Raw genomic sequence first — 22,325 nt, forward strand, 5'->3', positions numbered from 1 at the left:
ACTTCTCCTTGCTCTCCATTCTTTCTTCTGTGGTCTCTGCGATTCATTCTTCTGCATTTTCCAGTATTTTTGCCTAAATGCAGCTCCCCCAACAACAGACCCACCATTTTCTACAATTCCTTGTTTTCTACAACTATCTCTTTAAGAGGCTTTGCCCAGCAAACACAAAGCCTGAAAACCCCGTTCCACACCTTTGCACTGAATGGTTGAAGATGTTTCTTATCTTATTGACTGTGAATTCCTATAGAAGAGGAGCCAGCATCAAATGTACAAAGGTAATCAACATATACCTCACTCACCTTAGCGTCCACAGTATGCAGCAAACTACTGCTAGCTTTTTCTCAAGCTTAAATCCCTTTAAGGATGAACTCCTTTGCAAGGTTTCTACTTGGTCTCATAGGTATAAGTTAATGACTAACTATTGCTCTATCACCTAATCCCTGCACCCCATGGTCTAAGGGCAAATATGTGAAAGGCAAGTTTCTTGGCCATGTTGATAAGGACTCGCAGAATGCTTTTGCATATGCTGGCCAGCAAGTGGGCTTTCTACAAAGTACAAATTGACACAGTGGCTTACATATGTGTGAAAGCTCTAGCACCTCCCACTGTGTCAGGCATACAGCTGGTGCTCAATAATGTTGGCTGAGTGAATGAAGCAAGCCACCATCACTCCTGCCTGACCCACTCACTGCTGCAGTCTGTGCTTTCCTGGATGGATAAATGAATGGGCTTCTGATCTTTCTAGTATTGCACAGCATGGGCCCTCCCATGTGTTTTTTCCCCGCAATCCTAAGACCATTTTATTTTTGCTTTGTGGAAGAAAAATAATTACAGTGTCCAGTGATTTGGCTTTGCCATTTCTGTAAGAACTTTCCTTTAAGCAGCTCTGTATTCCACCATCCTGTTTTAGAGAAGTCTTATACAGAAGATACATACCAGTTTTTACTAAGATGCCCAGCATGCCAACATCCTGAGCCCCACCAACATCATCCCTGCAATCCTAGAAAGCACAAAGAAAGCATTTAGTACCAGGTCTTCAATTTACTTGCCGATAAAACCCTACCAACCAACTGATTTGACTCATTAGGCTGGGATGGCCAACTGTAACCCCATGTTTGTTTGTTTTTTAAATGAAAGACAGGAGATGTAAAAATGGTAAATTCACATATAATAGTCTGAGGCAGCACACCACTTGGAAAGGGAAGTGTCATAGAGGTGGAAGGCGTACAACAGAGCAGTCATTCTAGTACCAAACACAGAGCACAGTCACAGTTCTTCAATTTTGCCACATGTGTGCATCGATCTTCTCTCAAAACAGATCATGGAAAAAGCATTCTATCCATTTGGCAGCTTTTAAGGTGGATGATCCAACTGCAAACAGTGAGTGAACTAGACTCAGAAGAAAGCTTTTCTGCTGCCCATCTTCTTATCTAATAATAGACAAACATGTAAATTGACTGTACCTCCGCTACGCCCACAGCCAATCAGGAGTGAGTATGCAAATTAACCTGACAAAGATGTTGGGTTAATTTGCATATGTGGGCATGGAGCGGCAGGGAGGGGCGGGATGCCTGCTATGAGGGGGCGGGGGGGGGGGGGCGGTGGAGGGAGCTACAGGAGCAGGGAGTGAGGACTTGTAGGCTCCCAGGCGCCCCGGGAGCGAAGCCAGGGGAAGGAAGGCCTATTCTTGCACGAATATCGTGCAACTGGCCTCTAGTGTAATATATTATCCTTACCTTCCATCTGATTGTCTCTAACAGCTGCAATCAAGTCAAATCATTATTTTTAGACCATGGGACTGTCTGACATTCACTTCACACATGGGAACAACCGATCAGTTAGAAAAGGAGATGCTCTTTCCAATTCTTACTCACGATGGGGATGAGTATGCTTGGTTGATTGTGATGATAAACACAAGGTAATAAAGTCCAAGGACTGGGAGAAACATCAAGAAAATCAATCCCGCCCTAACCGGTTTGGCCCAGTGGCTAGAGCGTCGGCCTGCGGACTGAAGGGTCCCAGGTTCGATTCCGGTCAAGGGCATGTACCTTGGTTGCGGGCACATCCCCAGTAGGGGGCGTGCAGGAGGCAGCTGAATCGGTGATTCTCTCTCATCGATGTTTCTAGCTCTCTATCCCTTTCCCTTCCTCTCTGTAAAAAATCAATAAAATATATTTAAAAAAAAAAAAAAAAAAAAGAAAATCAATCCTGCTATCTCATATCTATGAGCAAGGTTCATTCAGATCATGCCTGAAGAAAATATTTTTCCATTAAAATCATTAATATTATTCAACAACAGCCCTTGGAAATGAGTTTTAGAACATCAAAATCTTCATTCAAAGTCTGACTTAAAATCTTTTCTGTTGCATCTAAACTTTCCCTGTTGAAGCAGTGAAGATGGGGGAGTGGAAGAGAAGGAAGAAGGGAGGTGGGGAAAAGTGGACAAAGAAAGGGAGGGAAGAAACCGCCACTCTCTGAGGTAACAAAGGACCCTGCACAAAGCTTCTATTGCATGCCTTTCCTGTCTCCCACCCTGTCCCAAAACCAGTATCTCCTGGGATAAAAAAACTCCAATAACCATTTTTCAAACACATATCTGCCTAGGAAAGTCAGATAAAGACTTGCCAAGAAGAATAGATGTGACTGAAAAGATAGCTTCTGAAAACAATACCAAATTCAATGACTATCCTATTTAGTGTGAGGTGAACACACACCGAAGTGGAAGAGGGTATCAGGAGAACCGTGAAACACTTGCACCATCACAAGTTAAGAAAGCAAGAAATCTAGTTTGTCTTGGTGGGCGTCCAGAGCCTCAAGTTTTACTTCCAGCTGTGCCACTAATTAGCTACAGGAATGGAGGCATGCAGACTTCCGGCTCCATTTTTCAGTTTCCCAGTCAGAAAATGGAGAGATTTGGACCAGCCTAACAAGTTATTATTTATAACTAAAATATACTAGTAATCACTGCCACCTATTTAACACAAGGCAGTGTGCTTTCTAGCTCCTTCTCCCTTATGGCACACGTGGATGTTTCCCCAGGACACTAGAGTAAACTGACAAGGTGCTCACAGCTAGAGTCTCCAAAAGTCCAGACCTGCCACTCAAATGGCTAAGGCAATCAATACCTGTAGCTATTTGTGACACATTGGTAAGTTCTTCCATATAGCATACACTAAGGAAAAAATCAATAATGGTAGACTCCTTTAGGTATAGGTTGTTCCCTGCATAAGTAATATTAGAAAAATCTAAATTTCTGTAAAGTTTTCTTTAAAAACACCTATCAAGCATTTGATTGACTTGCATTTAATGGTCTTTTAAATTATATATATCTCATCATACTATAGAGAATGTCAGAAATCATCAAAATGTCAGTTCTTTAGAAGAATACTACTACACATCTACCTGAAGCCTGACTCAGAGGCAGCCATTTCTCTCCATCTGATGTCGTCAGCAGCAGAGTCTGCTTGGGTGTAAAGCAGTGCTTCCAAGCTGGCTCGGCCCAGCATGGCAGGCGAACTCAGGGCATTTCCTGAGCTCTTCTACTTACGTCTCCTATCATGACGGCCTCCTCAGGTTCACAGCCAGTGCCCCGCAGTGCTTCCAAAAAGAATGTCTTCTCTGGTTTTCCTACTACTGTGGCTTTGGTATCTGTGGCATACTCCAAAGCAGTCACAAATGGTCCGGGCCCCAGGGCTAAGCCATCTTTCCTCTTGTAATACCTGGCTTTGTGGATTGCTATCAGAGGTGCCCCATCCAGGAGTAACCTAAAGAGACAGAGAAAATGGAGACTGGCTAAAAGCAAGGCCTTTTTGACTGGAAAAGAATGTCAGACTTACAAAGTGGTTTTACAGTCTTCACATTCACAGAAACAAAGAGTTTCTTATTAACTTTTAATGACTTGTTATCTTCTAATGAATTCTCTAAGAACTGCTGGGAATTAAACTCAAATACACTGAAGAAAGGTGATAGATTATTAAATTTGGGATTGCTTCAACCTTTTACCTTTAGAGGTTTCAGACACTTTACCCGAATCACCAGGGAAAGAGAATTAAGAGAAGTAAAGCTAAATAAGACACTCAAGGGAAGAAGCTTAACTTAATGAGACAAGTTGTTTCAACCTTCCCTAATGGTAAGCAGGGGGCTCTTGAGCCCTTTCCAGTATCACAACTGTTGCTGCAGTGACACATTCAGCTAACTCCTAAATACCTGACTTCCTGTTTTCCCTACTCCAATATGTAAGTTTCTTTCTAATTCAGAACTTTAATAGAGCATTTTACAAACACTTTCTGCTTGTTCCTTTACGTCTTCATTCTACCTTTTGACTGCTTCTGACATTACTTTGCAAATCAGGCCATCTTCCTTGGAGAACACACCAACAAGGTTTAAGGGAGAGCCTTTACTGCCACATCTCTTTTGTTGTCCTGATATTAGGATAATTATTCTCATACCAAACAAAGAGCACAAAGCATTTTACCATTAATTTGATAACCAATCTCTACATATAGTTAAGAATCCTTATTAGTGACTTAGGCAAAACATAAAACAAACCCAAAAGACCCCACCAACAGCTTCTTAATACTCACCACCCAACCCCCATCCAAAAAAATCTGCCATCCATCCCAACGACGCAGCCTGCAGACTCGTAGCAGAAGAGTCACACCAATATTATCATCTAATGCAATGCAGGACATGATACACTAAAACTGCTTTTACCCAATGTAATGAATGATCTCACAAAGCTTAATTTACTTTAAGCCATCTACATAGTTAAAATATTTAGTATGTCCATCGAGGAAGAATTCATCACATCTTACCCTTCACAATTATGAGTAATTAAGCGCTCAGCTATGAAAGTGCTAAATTATTTTTGTCGGTGGGCATGGAAATGCCTTCCTGTGGGATATGCAGAATTCAGACATTTATGATTAAATATTTTATTAAGTAAAAACCAATACTGGACTATTACTGGGCCATTCTGTTAGTTACTACAAATTGGTCACAGCACAGGATAGATCCTTCAAATTTATTCACTAATATTAATACAAGTTTATTTCTTAAAGCAGACCTTAAAATCTAGCTGTTAGGAAACCTGAAAAAGCCACTATGCTGGCCTTAAAGAACCACAGCTGATAGCAATGAGATAATAATGGGTGATTTATCTATCTCCCTTCTTGTCACCCGCCCCCAATCCCATTTATTTGCTACTCTACCACGGAACTGGAATTCTTTATGCAACAGACCTCAAAATTGCTTTCCACTTACATAGCTAAACTAAAAACTCATTTGATTTGGCTTTGTTAATATTTTATTATGTATTAACTGGGGATAAGACTTATCAGCCTGATTGATGTGTGTACTCAATTCCCAGGCAGTGCTTTAGTGCCTTCCCTGAAAGGGCTGAGACTGTGGGCTCTTCTACATGTCTCTAAGTGGAAACTGGACTACACGAGGCTGGAAAAGATAGGCATCTCTCAGGGAAGTGGTTCCTGCTTCTATCATCCTCTGCATAGCATAAGCTTTACCGAGTCTTTGAAGAGCCAAACATATTCAGGACAGACTGAAAGGTAAACATTTTCTAGAACACAGATTAGAAGAACTTTTATAGTTAAACTAGTGGCCCAGTGCACGAAATTCGTGCACATTAAAGGGGAATTAATTAGAGGAAATATTTTAATATTGCTATTTGCCCTTTCTCTATAATAGAAGTGTCAGAGATGAAAGAAAATTAGTAAAATGTATATGAAAATCTCCCTTCTGTCAGAGTCTGGGGCATGCCACGGGACCCAGAGTCAAGTCCCTGCCCAACCGCGCACGCCTCGAAATCGCGCAAGACACAGACCCGGCTAGGCCCCCCAGCCCTGGTGCAAGGGCATGACGACCTTTGCATGTTAGCTCTTTATTATATAGAAGGACATTTTTTGAAATATCAAAAATAGACACCCCAATACTTGGGAGTGTTTTTATACCTACGAGACAGGGCAGCAAAGGGTTGGCTGTTTTTGACACCAGAAATAATGTATCAGAAGGAAATATTCTGATAATTTTCTATCTATATCTAACTATAAAACCACCGAAGTGCAAGAAGCAAGGAAAAAAGGGCACAAAGGCCTGATGCAAAAAATGCTGGCTGTGATTTCCGTGTGGGCAACGGAACAAACTGAAAAATCCTAGTGAGGGGCAGGGCCACAACAGAAACATCTTAGGCAAACATCTAGTTCAGTGGTTCTCAACCAGGGGCAGTTTTGCTCTCCAGGGACATTTGGCAGCGCCTGAAGACTTTCTGGTTGTCACAACTGGGGAAAGAGAGGTGCTACTTGCATCTAGTGGGTGGAAGCCAGGGATGCTGCTAAACATCCTACAATGTATAATACTGCCTCCACCCAGCCCCACGGTATTTTCTGGTCCAGAAGGTAGTGTCCATACTTCTTAAAATAGGTACCAGCAAATCACTTCATGTGGGCCTAGGGTTCTTATTAAGGATTTTTCAACCTTAGCACAACTAGACATTTTGACAAATTGGACTCTATCAATATTAAGAACATCATGTTCTCATACTTTAAGAGCACAAAAAGGCAGGAATAAAATATCTTCAGTATACATATATATATCCAACCAAAAACATGTATATATAATGAGTTCCATCATATACACAAATCAGTAAGAAAAATACAACCCAATCAGAAAAGGTAAAAGATTTGAATGGGCACATTGCAAAGAAATTATCCACTGGTCAATAAGTACATGAAAATGTTTCAAGAACATTACTTACCAGGGAAACACAAACTGAAACTCAGTAAAATACCACTATACACACCAAACAGAATAGCTGCAATTACATAGACTGGTCAGAGACTGGTGGGGATTTGGAGCAACTGAAACTCACACTCATCGCCAGTGGGAATATATGACTTGCTATAATGACTTTAGAAAATTGTTCAGCAATATTTACTAAAGCTAAACAAGTACTTATTACCCAGTAATTTCACTACTCTACAGACCTAAGAGAAATTAGCACATATATCCCCCAAAAGACATGTTAAAGAACATTCATAGCAGCTTTATTCATAACAGCCCAAACTGGAAACCATCCAAATGAACAATAAATAAACTGTGGGACAGTCATACAATAGGCTACTACACAACAAAAATAAATAAGAAACAAAACAACAAGAAAGTACTGCTACCCGCAACAACTTAAATAAATCTCAACAAGAGACAAAAATTACACAATTGTATGACTTAATTCCTATGAAGACCAAGAACTGGCAATCCTGACAGGAGTCAGTAGTGTTACCAAAGGAAAGAGTGTACTACAAGGCAAGGGTGCTGGAATGTTCTAGATCTTGATCAGAGGGTTACACAGGTATATATCTATGTGTAAAATGCTATTGAATTGTATACTGACAATTTGTGTACTTTACTGTGTATGTTATAGATTAATAAAAAAGTAACAGACTATATTTATGTGGCTTTTTAAACTGCAACTTTTATTTAGAGTAGCAAAAGTTGCCTTGATCGCATAACAATATCCCCAAATTAAAAAAATAAGAGCAGTTAGTGACAGATATTAAACTAAATTCTGTATTCTGTGGATTTCACATAGGCATTTAAAGTGGTTCTCTTGCATATACTAATGGAATACTTTAAACAACTCAAGTACTTAAATCTTAAACAATTTCTCATAGTCTGGACTTGATTTAAGAAACTGCAAAGCAGCAGTCAGCACTTTCAAAATGGATAAAGCCCACAGAAATATTTCTAATGTGAGTCCTGCTGTCACACTGTTCTGGAATTACTCATGCTCAGGACTCTAAATACTTAGAAAAGATGCAGGAGTTTCTGTACAAATGCAGTAATAATTGAAGTCATAGTTGTAGACCTTTTTTTCTCCCCTTCTCTTTTTCCCTTTCTAAGGAATTGAATATATTGGAGCAATTAACTTTTAATTTTTTTTCTTGAGGAGATTGGAAAAGAAAAGCAATCTAACATTCCACAGGAACCATTTATGGTGATAAGAATCTCCTCCTAAAAAACAAAAAAACAAAAATAATTTCTGCACATCTCTAAGACTTTTTGAGGATTCTCACACCTTGTAATAATTATAGGAAAGAAATCATTAACTTCAAATTTAAGTCATTTTGAATCTTCAAAACATTGCTGTTAAGCAGCCTTTCACCTCTTGCATTTAAATGTGAAAGTTGTGATGTTACTTATTTTTAGATAGAATAACTTTTGTTTGTTTTGTTAATCCTCACCCGAGGATATTTTTCCATTGCTTTTTAGAGAGAGTGGGAGGGAGGGGGAGAGGCAGAGATAGAGAAACATGGGTGTGAAACAGACATATTGATTAGTCCCCTACTACATGGGCCTGCAACCGAGGTTACTTGCCCTTGACCAGAATGGAACCCGGGACCTTGCAGTCCTCGGACCATGGCCCTACCCACTGAGCCAAACTGACTGGGGCTAGAATTACATTTTAAATAAGCTCCTCTAGAAGCTGGAGAACAGTTGCTCTTAATTTATTTTAAAAACTTGAACTTTTCCTAGGTTAAGCTATTCCATGCAGTTTTCCCTCAAAATTCCTTTGATCCAACAACTATACTTCTGAAAAAATTTTAAGGAACAAACATAAATATTGCTTAACTAATGTTCTCAAAGGTGCTTTGTTTTTTTTTGTTTTTTTTTTAAGTTATCTTCAAAAACCTGGAAATAACCAACAATAAGGAACATGGCTATTCAACTAATTGCACTTCTGAGAGTGGAATATGCTATGGGAATCAAACATGCTTTAGAAGGATATTTAAGAATGTGGAAAAACATGCACAACATATTGTTGGGTTTTTAAAAAGCAAATTACCACATAGTATACATACACAGTATATATAGATTCTCATTTTTTGCCTAAATAGATATATGCATGGAAACAAACTAGCTAGATGGAAGAATTTTGTTTATTCTCTTTTGAGCATATACAATTTTCCACAATGAAGACATATTACTTTTGTGCTGCGATATTTTTTTAATCTTATTAATGCTAAGTTCAAAGTAAATTAAGTTATCTGCTTGCCCAGGTAGCCTTCTTCCTAATAGAGATCATTAAATTTAGTTGTAATTGGTCCATTACTAAAATGCTCAAGCTTAGGACTTCTAACTGAGGTCAGAAGATAAAAAAGACCTTGCTACAAGCTTGTACCACAACTGTGAAAATGCATACACCAGAGCTATAGATATTCATATTGATGAGTCATACAGTATTACTAGGGAAGAAAGCAATTGATAAGTAAAGTATAAAACATGCAAAATAATACCATATACTGTTTAGGAATACCTATATATGTGTTATAGTATTTTAAAAATGTATGTAAATGATAAACACAATTCAGAATCCTGATTACTTTTGGGTCTTGGGTGATAAAATTGGGGAAGGATATGCAGGGATATCCCATATGTCAATAATTTGTATTTCTGGAACTGCTTGATAGGCCTAAGGATGTTTGTTATATTATCCCTTGTATATTTTAGTAGTAGGTAAAAGGAAAAAAGACACCAATGGCTCTTAGAATTTAAATGTTTTCTAGAATCCAACCCCCCAAATCATGTCTATTTCTTCTTTAAAATCAATCTCTAGAATGCAGTATCCTCAATTCATTCAAACACTTAGGACATATTTATAGCCAGATTGTACTATGCATTTTTGGGGGCCTACCCATTTGAAATAGTAAATAAGAGGCAGTGTAATGTGGAAGGCTAATGCATCCACCTGAGGGCAATAGGCCTCTGAAGCTGGTGTTCAAGGCAGCTATGCCATGGGGTTTAAAATCCAATGTTTATTCTCATTATCAACCTGAACAGTAATTTAACTAATCGGTGGTTCATTTGAGATGTCTATATTTGCCACTTACAATCCAAACAGCTGTAGTCACTGGTTGGAAGGCACAGTCTCTGTGGAGACATCAATATGCAAAGAAGGGCAAGACCTAAAATCCTTCTGTTAACTCTCCACCCAGCTGTTAAGTGCATTTGTGAAATTAGAGTTGACCTATAAGTGCACTGTAATGCTTCAAAGTGTAGTGTTTAAAAAAATCAATACGGTTAGGGAAGTGTACTAATTAGACAGCATCCGAGCAATTATAAAGTCAGTATTATGTCAACATACATTTTTATTACCCTGAGCCTAGCATTCATCTAAGGCAGAGACCTATTAAATATGTCCTTCCCAAATTACTAGCTAAAATCAATCAATACCTTCTCCTTGAATTCTGTGGTTAAAGAAATGAATAAAAGATAGCAGGAGTAAATTCGGAAGTAGGTTCTCTATTTCAAATGAAAACCAATTTTGGAATAGCTGTAAACCTTACTTAAGGAGCAGGTGATATAATATTGCCCCCACCCCAACCTCAAGAAGCCACAGAATAACTGAAGTAGGTGAAGCAAAAGAAATTTTAACACCACATACCCCCACATATATCTTCACGCATGTGGCACAGCAGTGGACCTCCAGATAATAACTACAGTAAGCGGATACTGAGCAACTATAAAAAGTGAGTATGTTACTTTTAAACAAAGGCTAGACTATCACAATGACTAAGTGCATTAAGTAGCCGTAGTTTCCATTAACTGAGGCTCTAAAATGCACACAGGGAAAAGGGTGCTATTTCTGGCCACACAGATTGTACACGAAGACAGCCATTTTCAAGATTAACAGTAAATAATGTGCCCAGATGTGTGAGCTTTGTAGTGATTCTAGGACATATACATCAATAAATGAATTCTACATGAAATAAAAGTTCAAATGATCCTTGTAGATCTTTCTACTGTAAGAAAATGATGTTTTTATAGCATTCTTGATGTTAAATACCAAAAATTTATCAACCCACCTAAAAAAGTTTTAAGCTAGGTCAATGTATCCCTATATAATATTTTGAGCTACTTGTCATAAATTCAAAGACAAAGTATACTGTTTAATGGTTTGACAAGCAGTAAAAGACAAGATAAGATGAAAGATGAGAAAAATCCAAGGGAAAAAGTCACAATCTCACTCTAGACCAGATTTGTAAGTAAATTCTGACCCAGTTTATCTTAGGAAGTATGAGAACCAGTATGCAGTCTGCCCTTTGTAAGCAGCAGCAAAAGTTCATAAAAGTAAAATGCACACATAACTGAAGATTTATAACATTATATGTGTTAGTTGTGTTTCCCCCAATTTCAACCAACAGCCACTGGAGCATCTCCACTTAGATGCCCCACATGCCAAACAGCCCCAACCTGAATTTATCACCTCTGGAACCCCTCACAGGGAGTGTTCTCCATCACATGTGCCCAGGTGAGAAATATGATGTCCTCCCTGACTCACTGCCCTTCTTCACTTCCTAAACTCAGTCACTCATCTAGTCATGTTGATACTACCTGAATCTGGTTTTCTTCATCCCTACTATTATTCCAGTTCAGACTACCATTAGCACCCATAGTATAATTTCTTTGAAAGTATGGTCAAAATGCGTGGATTCTCACTGGAGGAAGAGTCACATTTACTGTTTTGGGGGGCATTAGCCTTGATGCTGTTTTCTGTTAGAAATTAGCATATTCAGTGGAGAATCATAGGAGTGATGATAAAAGATAAAACTGCTAGCTTTAAGAGATGCAAATTTTTTATGGATTTCTGCTCCAGAATACTGATTCTATAAAAAACAAACCAACCAAGATCATCTCAATTTAACATATTGATAATTTTTTTAAACTAAGCAGGATAATAATCCTATATAATAAAGAGGTGATATGCAAATTGACCCTCACACCCTCACAAGATGGCTGCCTACAACCTTGGGATTGGGCTTAAATCGGCAGTCGGACATCCCCCAAAAGGTCCTGGATTGGAGAGGGTGCAGGCTGGGCTGAGGGGACACCCCCTCCCGTGCACGAATTTCATGCACTGGACCTCTAGTAAATAATATTTGATGTTGATCTTGAAGTGATTTTGAAGATGTGTGTCCTCATGTACAATCTAGGTGGTTAGGAAGTAAAACATGTATAACCTTACATGACAAAGATTCAAGAAGGGAAAGAAGGAAGTATATGACCAGATGAAAAATAAATAGCTAAATAGCTAGAGACTCACCGGAATGCTTGATTCAGAGTTTCATAATGAAAATGTTCTGGTGCCAATCCTATGACCACAGCATTAGGATCACTTGTTTGTATTCCTGGGAATGAAAAAATATGATTGTTGAGAAATGCAATTAAAAGTAATGTTACATTTTATAATAAAGAGTTTTAGTAAATCAAGTACAAATTTTTATTGTAGCAATAATCTGAAGTTTAAGAGGTTATCCTGCCCTGTATACTTTGGCAATAATGAAAGAGATACTTAAAGAAAGAAAAAGTTCTAGTATTTTTGCATATTGCTTTTGCATGGTTTTACAGCTACTCATTAACTAGAATCTGAGTTGAAACTTGTCACCTGATGTTCTCAAACAAGTAATTTCTAACTTCAAAAAGCTTTACTGATTACAATCAACAAGAACAGCCATGAATTCCCTATGAGCTATCAGATCAATAGCAACTAATGAGGAAAATCTAAGAGGGAAGGGAAATTAGACACTCTAATTGACAGTTGAGGTTAACATATTCATGATAAACATGGAATGCACTGTAGACTCTGCTATTTTCTACATAATGTCTCATCTACTTTTAGTGTCACAAATATTACTCCATAATTTAGGCATATTTTAAGGCCTTGGTACCTGATAATAAGACTTCAAATATGACAACCAAACAAGTATATTCACCAACACAGTTACTAAAAGTCAGACTGTTCTGTATATTACCCATATGCCAATTCCTATTTGCCTCTCTTACTGCTTGACTTAAAGCATTTTTCATATCAATACCACCAAAATGTAAGGGAAAGAAATAGGAAGAGTAGATATCCAGCTTTCCTATTTCCTCCTTACCAGCATCCATGAGTATTGAGTAACTGGTTAAAGTTTGCTGAAGGAAGAAAACCAAGTTGTTGGCTATAGTTAGAGTTAAAGATTTTTGCTACCACTAGCAAAGATATTCAATAACAGAAGAGAAATTTCTTGCCTTTCAAAAACCCATCTACTTTGGGTATTTTCATGTATATAAGGATGTTCCTGGACTGACTGACAAAGATTTCTTATCAGGGACTCTGCTTATGTATCCCAACTATAGCTCACTGCCAATACAACTAGAATCTTAACCTTCTTCAAATAAAAGTCAAGAGAGAAAAACCTGATTAAAATATTGTTTTATAGTACTTCAGCTAAGCCAGAGACACAAATACACTGTAGATGCATGCGGAATGTCCCTAATCATTGTTTGTATAGCCATCACATGGTTTTATACCCATTTTTCTATATTGTGTCATTTCACTCTTAGTATCACTTACAAAACAAAGTAATGTGGCAAAGTTTCTTAAAACTAGGATATTTTTTCCAGAGTTTATTCATTTTTCCCAAAGGGAAAACAGTTTGATTGAAATATTTCACTGCTAAAATTTCATACTATACAGAATGACACCTATTTTTAAATAAGGCGATTATGGATTATCTCATTTAATTAAATTAATACAGTAGCTCTTGGATCAAGGATTATAATACTCAAAGTAATTTTGAACTGTGCTTTTTCAAACTGTGGGTCATGATCCATTAGATTACAAAACTAATTTGGAGAGCTCTAAATAGCATCAAAATCAAATAAACAAGTAAACCAAACAAAAAATAGGGTACTTCTCATACAGTAAAAGTATTGTTTAGTATATATATAAACACACACATATATGTACTAGGTTACTATGCAATGTGTTTCATTTACTGTGGAGTGAGGTCAGAACAGGTTTGAGGAACACCAATTTAGATTCAAGAGATCTGTTGACCCTTTCAATATAATAGGAGGAAAACTGAATAAATACATCTAAATATTCAGTTAAAGAATGATTTATAAGAAGATATGAAGAACCAATTTTAAAATCTTTGCAATTTCCCCTACCTTTGAAATCAGCTAGTGCCCGATCGTGAACTAGCAGCATGGGCCGGACTTGTTTCTGCTCTACTAAATTTCTGGCTGCAGTCAGAGAAGTAAATATCTCATCTTCAGAGATATCAAACTCCAACTTTTTCAACCTTTCCAGTAGGTCTCTCTTGCTCTCTTTGGTTGTATTGGTCACAAACCTAACCATTACAGAAGTAGCACGTAACCTGGAAAAATAAATTCAGATGTCAACAGGCAGCTTTTACATTCTAGCCCCATAAGATCTCCTAAATTGGTAGCACTTGCCAACAGTCCTAAAATGAAGGCTAAGTCATCAAGTAAATATTTTTATTACCAATAATCTTTTTGTTATCTACCCAGAATTGCTTACATATTATCCACACCGTCTGGACCACTTTATTGCCAAAGGCTAAAAAGTAAATTGTAAAAGCTGTGTCTACCTTTTTGAGAACTTCTGTACTTCAACTGAATTTTATTGCAGGGATTTATCAAAGAAGTGAAAAACAAACACACACACACCAAGCTTAGTAACCATTATACTCACAGAATACGAGAGGTAAAAGTTACCTTAGAGATTATCTACTCGTGCAACCCTCTCTTCTTATAAAAGGAGAAAACTGAGGCCTAGAGGAGCTAAGTGACTCGCTCAGCTTCATACTGCTGGGTAGCAGTAGAGCTGAGACAAAAGACTCCAATCTATGTCCTGGTACAGGACTTGATCTCTTATAATAGAGAACAGAGGACACCTCAAGATGTTGTTTTTCCTTCTTAGACAATCAGAAGATGTGCTACCAAATTTATAAACAGAATCTATCTGGACAATCTATCCAAGAAAATATTTTCTTTTCTTTTTAAATAAAATGTGTTTTTCCCTTGAACTACTTACATATAGAATTGTTTTGATTCTGTGATCTGTTTTCGGAACCTAAACTGGCAATCGGGTATCAGAGAAAGAATTCATGACAGTCTAGCTTTCTTTAAAAATGAAAATTATTTTCTCGGTCCTAAAGTGTTTTAATCCAAAAATCTAAAAATAATTTTATTTTAGCTCCAATTAAAATTTTATATTAATACCCTATTGCTTTTTATTTTGTGCCTGCCCCAAATGAATACAAGGTGGAAAAGCACTAAACGCAATTGAAAACAAGCAAGCAAATAAAACAGAAACAGAGATTTTTAAGTGTTCACCCAAAGAACATTAACTAAATTTGTAAGATTAAATAGTTCACTGTAATCATGGTTGCCTCTATAATATCTGTGTGGTAGCTTTTCTTAAAAACACATTAAATTGGTGGTTTATCTCTCAAAAGAAACTGATTATTTCAACGTAACTATTATCCTAAAAATGAACAAGTAGAAGTACTGAAATAACCATATCATTTTTAATGAGGATTTAAAAAAAAACTTTTCTTTTTACTGGTCCCTCAACTTCCCTTAGCCTGTTTGTTTCTATAGAAACCAAAATCAGCCATAACAGTATAGCGATGTCTCTGAATGTGTAATTCGCAGGCTCCTGCCCCTCCAGAATGGCAGGCTCATAGTTACAGACCTACTTAGTGGTGTCATTCATTGCTCACCAGAAATAAAAAGATTTGTCTTCAATACAAAGTAAAAAGCTTATCTTTAGAGCAGTAAAAGCTCCTTTCCCAGAGAAAGCCTAATTAAGAGACAATGTCAAGGAGTCAAGAGAAAGTCCAACTGTGCATCTGATTTTCTTTTGGCTTTAACCAGTTAACTGCCACGATATTTTGAATTTAATTAAAAAAGGTCCGCCGCTTGTGTCTATAGAGGCTTATGGCGTACAAATGGTTAAACAACATGGTGTCCACCTATAACATGAACATCATGACTCCTAACTAAACTGATAGCTTCCAAATGAGGCCTATCAGATACATAAATCTCTTTGTATGTGTTGATTCCCCAAATTGAAGGTAAGCTCCTTGAGAGAATGCTAGCAAGATCTGTGTCAATTTTTGGCTCTTATACCTGGTGTAGTGATACTAGTCACTAGAGCTCCTTAGTAACATCATCCTGTGACTATTTTAAGGTGGGAAAATAATAAGCACCACATGCTAAGTATTGCTGACTTTGAAAACTTCTCTACATAATTTTAATATGAAGGTATTTAATACCAATTAGCAGTACTATTGTACTGATGATTTTTTTTTTCAGGACACTCACATTCAGTTTACTTTTTAAAAAATATATGCTTTTACTGATTTTTTTAGAGAGAGGAAGGGAAAGCAATAAAGAGATAGAAACATCAATGAGAAACATCATCCGTTGGCTGCCTCCTGCACGCCCTCTACTGGGGATCGAGTCTGCAATCCAGGCATGTGCCCCAACCGGGTCCAGTGACCTCTTGGTTCCTGGGTCTACACTCAACCACTGAACCACACTGGCCAGGACATGTTCAGTTTGCTTTAACAAGCTTTTACTATGTATCCCCGTTTGTATCTAGACATGTTAAGTACTGTGGTTGATACATCGGAAATATAAAACAGTCACTAACCTTCAAAGGCATTACATTTCATTGATAGAAATAATTCTAAAATTTCAAGTCGCTCAATTACATTTTATTTGAGCTGCTGCACACTTAATGCTAGATCTTAGGTGAAAGGGGAGTGGACAGCACTATGCCTTTGTGTATGTGTGTGTTTCACTTTGTGGTTCCTTCATTTGTGATTTTTCCAATGCTATTTCCTTTAACATTTTAGAATCTTGAGTTTTCATTCACGAATTTACATTACTGACTTAGAAAAAAACATGCACACAAAGAACAAAAAGAACAGATCAAAAGGCCAAACCTAATAAAGGCTTAGAGAACAATGTTTGGAAGATATTACAATGCATACATCTTCTAGCTAAACCCAAGGCAGTTTCTGTATATATGGTAAGCTGGTGAAATGCCATCTTAAGGTCATCCATTCAGCTAATGATCTGCCTTGGTAAAACGGCATTTACAAACTTATTTATCAGCTGAACCTGGAGGATAGCTTGCCTTTTAAGAGCTTCCTGTGCGCCTGGCACAGCTGCATCTTCAATGTGAAGTGTGCCATTGAGATCTACCAAAACAGCTTTTAATGCACGGCGTGCTGCCATCCTTCATTCCCTAGGAGAGAGCAAATGAAATTAAAAATACAGTTTAGGTAACAATGGACAATTAAAAACTGGGAAGTCTTCAAAAATATCATTCATATCCAGAAAGACACAGCTTAGTGTTAAACTGTTTCTTTTGGGGGGGAAATGCATTTTTTTAAAAATAAAAATCCAAAATTTGACTCATAAAACTTTCATAATGCTTAGTTTTTAAAAAAATCTTTAATTAAAATTAGAAAGGGAAAAGGGGGAGTTAATAAAAAGAAGTTTCTATTTACTTTTAGGTTTCTTAAAATAACTCTTTGGTTTAACAATATATTCATTTATTTTAGTTCTAAATATGAGAATAATGTACTCTGAAGAATGGGTGTATGGGAGCACTAATTCACTGGAAACATCTTTTTCATCTTTGGTTCTATGTGATGACTACGGTATTTTCCAGCGTATAAGACGACCCCCAACTTTTCCAGTTAAAATATAGAGTTTGGATATACTCGCCGTATAAGACTACCCCTCTTCCAACACACACCAAATAAAAATTTAAAAAACATCAGATTTGATTTGAATATTTCAAATGCTTATGTCATGCAGGTATTTGTCAGGAAAATTGTCACTTATAAACATAAGGCTGTTAGTCATCAAACATGTAAACATAAAACAGTGCAAGTGGATTAAACTTTTCCTAATTCACTCTAAAGCTGAAAGGAAGGATAAGACAATAAACCCATGGGAGCTGCCACGCTGTTTGTTTTCTAAGCTGTCAACCAAACTGGAACTGATGATGATAGGAGGAAGATAACAAACAATAGAGAGAGAACAAGTGCTGGGCAAGTCCCTGGCGAGTTAGCAATGCCGCTTCACTGCAGTCCTCAGGAGCGAGATCTGAGAGGCAGAGAAGGAGGTACGGTAATAGGATACAAGGGCGGGCCAGACGGGTGAAAGAGGCGTGTTTTTCTGGGCACAGCTCTATCTCTTTTTCCCATACCCCGGGCGTCCCTGACGCCTGCAGCTTGCTCCGCCCTTCACTTACACCTTCCTGGTGAGGCGCCCCCTCACCTTGTCATTGGGACTGCATTAAGTCACTTCTTTCCACGAATCCTGGTGAGTGGATTTTCTTCTACTGTACTTGTACAGCACCGCCCTTGCTGCTTTCATACAGTCGCCGCATATGGTGGGGGGGAGCTCAAAAACGGCCGCAGTCGCATCCCCGCCGTATGCGGCACAAAAAGGAGCCGACCAGAGGCACTTGCGGTCTCCGTCCAGCTCCATTGAAATGAATGGAGTGCGGCCGTTTTTGAGCTCCCCCCACCATATGCGGCGACCGCAGATTCTCCAGTCCGGCTCAGAAGTTTCAGCACCCGCCCTATAAGACGACCCCCGACTTTTGAGAAGATTTTCCTGGGTTAAAAAGTCGTCTTATACGCCGGAAAATACGGTATGTTCTAATCACTCACCTCCACTATTATAACCTGAAATGACATATATGGCCAAGGAGCTAACAGTATGTACAAGTTACTGTATAACCTGACCTGTAACAGTATGTACTGGTCAAGTCATACAGTAACTTTAAAGTCAGGAAATACTGTTCTTACTTAGTAATATAAAAGTTCCTTTTGCATATTTTCTCTTTAAAATTTATTGTGAGCTATATCCTAAACACAGTGGAGTATAAGGTATGATTTAAAAATAAAATAAAAATAATGAAATATTTCAGACATACAAAAAGGTATCAAGAATAATACAACCACCTCCATTACCCATCATTCAACTTTAGAAATAAAACATCACAGATGGAGTTGGAGCCCTCTGTGTACCTTTCTTTGAACTAATTTCCCTTCTTCCTCTCACCAAGAAAACTACTCTCTAGATTTTGATGTGTTGAAAGCTTTGTATTGTTATTCTTTCTACTCTTAGTGATTTGCCTTACCAGTCCACATCATGCTTGGAAAATGTCTCCATGTTAACACATGTAGCCACTGTTCATTCACTTTCACTACTGTATAGAATTCCATTGTATGGATATATACTTTATTTGTCCCCCTGATCATGAATATCGTGTGTGTGTGTGTATAAAATATACAAATCGACCAAATGGTGGAACAACCAGAACAACTGCTTGACCAGTCACTATGAGGTGCACTGACCACCTCTTGGTCCCTCCCCATTCCCTCTCTCCCCACCCCCCACCCCCAGCCAGCAGGCTCTGATTGCCCGATGGCAAACAGGGAACTGGGGGTGGGTTGTGGTGGGGCCGGGGTGGGGGGGGCAGGATCGGCTGCTGGTAGCTGGGGAAGATGGCCCTGATCACAGGCCAGGCCTAGGGACTGTACCCGCACACGAATTTCATGCGCCAGGCCTCTAGTTTTATTATAATGAAGAGGACATCTTTGAACCTCCTTGTACATATCTCCTGGTGAACATAGATGTGAACATTTCTCTGGGGTCCTGCTGAGTCTGAGGGTATTGTGCTCATCTGTATCCTTACAGGATTGTTGCCATGTTGCTGTATTCACTTGTATCTTTACAGGGCAAATGTTTACTGAGCACTTTCTATGTGTCAAGCCCTATGTGACAGCGGACATGGAAAAGCCATCTCCTTTAAACTGAGAAGCAGAGGGAAAGGGGGAAAAGAACCTGGGAGATATAAATAGGTAATTACCACAAATTTGTGGAGAATCTATGGGAAGAGCTTAATGACATCTTACCTTGGGACAGATGGTGTGTGGAGGGAAGACATCTCTGTCCTAGCTAGCTCCCTATGAAATGTGATCGTGGAGCTTGGGACTGACAGTCAGTAGGCTCGGGTGGCGGTCCTCATTCTGCCTCAAATTCATTGTGTGACTTTGGCCAAGTGTCTTCCCTGCTCTGGTCCCAAGTTTCTCCTCAGAATATGGGTTAGGGAGGCAAGATAATGTCTCACTCTTTCTCTTCTGCCTATAGTCTCGAGCTCTAGGCTGGAAGACACATTACCCCCCAAAGCATTGATTTTCTCCTTTTCAACATAGGCCTGCTAATCCCTGCTGCTGGTCCAACTCCCAAAGCTGCCAGGAATATGCTAGATTGCCAGTGTTGTCCTTCTAAGTGTTGTTCTTTCTTAGGGGCATTCCTTTCAGGTGGCCAAGATGCTCCCTGAATTCCTTCCCAGCTTATAGCTTATAGCTCCTTTGCTCCTCCCATTTCCCAAAGTCTGTTCCCACTCCAAGTCAGTCATCTCTGCATATAAGGTAGAAACATAAAAACAAAATAAACCCACAGTAAGCCCCAGAACTCAAAATATACTTCTTCAGTTAGCCCCACTATAGGCCTTGACTATTTCTACCCCATAATGTATGGCCTGGGGTCACAGGAAAAGCAAGAGAAGTGGCTGGAAGGAGAAAAGCCAGAACAGCTCACATTTATTGGATGCTGTATATGTTCTGCGCCATGTTAAGTTCTCTGCAGTCCTTATCACTTTATTGAATCTTCTAGGCAATCCTACCCAGACTAGCAAATTCAGGAACTGAGAAGTCACTAACTTGCCCATGCTTTTAGTTTTGGCTTTGAACCATATTAATGGCTTATATACTGAAATTTAAATTAAGCCAGCTCAAAAATGAAATACAAACAGAAATAAACTAATCTTGTTAAGACAGAGTACTCCGACTCTAGTTCAACAAAATATATTCAAAGGACAAAAAGAATTGCAGTGCTAAAAAATGTACATATTTTTATACTTTTATTCAACAAAATTTTTAATTGATTTTTAGGAAGAGAGGGAGATGGAAAGAGAGAAACATTGATTGGCTGTCTCCTGAACAGCTTCTACTGGAAAGTGAGCCCACAACCTGGGCATGTATCCTGATTGGGAATCGAACCAGCAACCTCTAGGTGCATGGGACAATGCTCCACCAACTGAGGCACACCGGCCAGGGCATTTTTTTTTAAATTATATTTTTAAAAACTGATATTAGAGAGAGGAAAAGGGAAGGAGAGAGAGAGATAGAGATAAAGAGAGAGAAACACCCACGTGAGAGAGATACATCAATTGGTTGCCTCCCTTATGCGCCCTGACCAGAGATCAAACTTGCAACATAGGTACAGGTAAATGAACCTGTGACCTTCTGGTCCACAGAACAATGATCTAACCCAGCGGTCACCAACCAGCGGTCCACGGCGACTGCTGCTTTAACCAATTGAGCCACACCAGCCAGGGCAAAAATGTATATATTTTTAAAATTATGAATTCATTATGATCTTCAATTCCAAATCAATGCCACAGTGTCCTTCCTCTCATCCCATTCCACATTCATAGTTCTTTTCCCCCATTTGAGAACCCTGATTTTCTAAACATCAACATTACATTTACTCATTTACCAGGTGTACCGGTTAATAATGTGGATTTTATAATAAAAGAAAACACAATAATTTCAAGAGAAACATCAAAAGTGCTTTATTCAAAGTAATGTCCATTGCTAGCTACACATTTCCCCCATCTTTCAAGTAATTTGTGGATACCATCCCAATAGAACTTTTCTTGTTTTGAGGCAAACCATTCAGAGAGCCAATTTTCCACTTCGTACGTTTTGAAGTGCTGCTCAGGTGTGTGTACCACGAACAAGTGGTAATCGGAAGGAGCAAGGTCTGGTGAATACAGCGGGTGGGTTAATACTTCCAAGGCAAGATCTTTTAATGTGTCTTTAACTGGTTTTGAAGTGTATGATGGTGCGTTATCATGAAGCAAAATTACTCTGTCATGTCTTCTGGCACATTCTGGTCATTTCACAAAGTGTGGTCCAAATTGATTATTTATTGTTGGTAGCAATCAGTATTAACAGTTTCACCTAGTTTTAGAAGCTCATAATACACCACACCTTCCTGATCCCACCAAATGCAGAGCATTATCTTCTTTCCAAAGCAATTTGGCCTTGCAGTCGATGTTGATGGTTGACCTGGATCAACCCATGATTTTGTGCATTTGTGATTCTCAAAATAAATCCATTTTTCATCGCCAGTCACAATTCAATGCAAAAAAGACAGCCCCGCACTCTCTCACTATCTCGTGCTATTCAAGCAACATTTTACTGATGACTTTTCGGTATTCCATTTGTCTTTCGTTCAGTTGATGTGGCACCCATTTTCCTTCCTTTAAAATCTTTCCCATTGCTTGTAAACGATCGGAAATTGTTTGCTGAGCAACGTTTAATCTTTCTGGAAGTTGTTTTTGAGTTTGACACGCA

General features: G+C 38.5%; 1 protein-coding gene across 1 annotated transcript in view; it reads right to left on the reverse strand.

Moving 5' to 3' along the window:
- Positions 1-22,325, reverse strand: part of HDHD2 (haloacid dehalogenase like hydrolase domain containing 2) — a 28,086-nt gene that overhangs the window by 2,955 nt on the left and 2,806 nt on the right. The window contains exons 2-6 of the mRNA XM_079783961.1: positions 17,012-17,122; positions 14,008-14,216; positions 12,116-12,200; positions 3,548-3,764; positions 937-1,000 (exon numbers count right to left, since the gene is read on the reverse strand). Coding sequence (XP_079640087.1) covers positions 937-1,000; positions 3,548-3,764; positions 12,116-12,200; positions 14,008-14,216; positions 17,012-17,112 — 676 coding nt within the window. The 5' untranslated portion in view covers positions 17,113-17,122. The remainder of the gene's footprint in view (positions 1-936; positions 1,001-3,547; positions 3,765-12,115; positions 12,201-14,007; positions 14,217-17,011; positions 17,123-22,325) is intronic.

Source organism: Cnephaeus nilssonii (assembly GCF_951640355.1).
Source record: "Cnephaeus nilssonii genome assembly, chromosome: 11".
In the NCBI taxonomy this organism is placed as follows: domain Eukaryota; kingdom Metazoa; phylum Chordata; class Mammalia; order Chiroptera; family Vespertilionidae; genus Cnephaeus; species Cnephaeus nilssonii.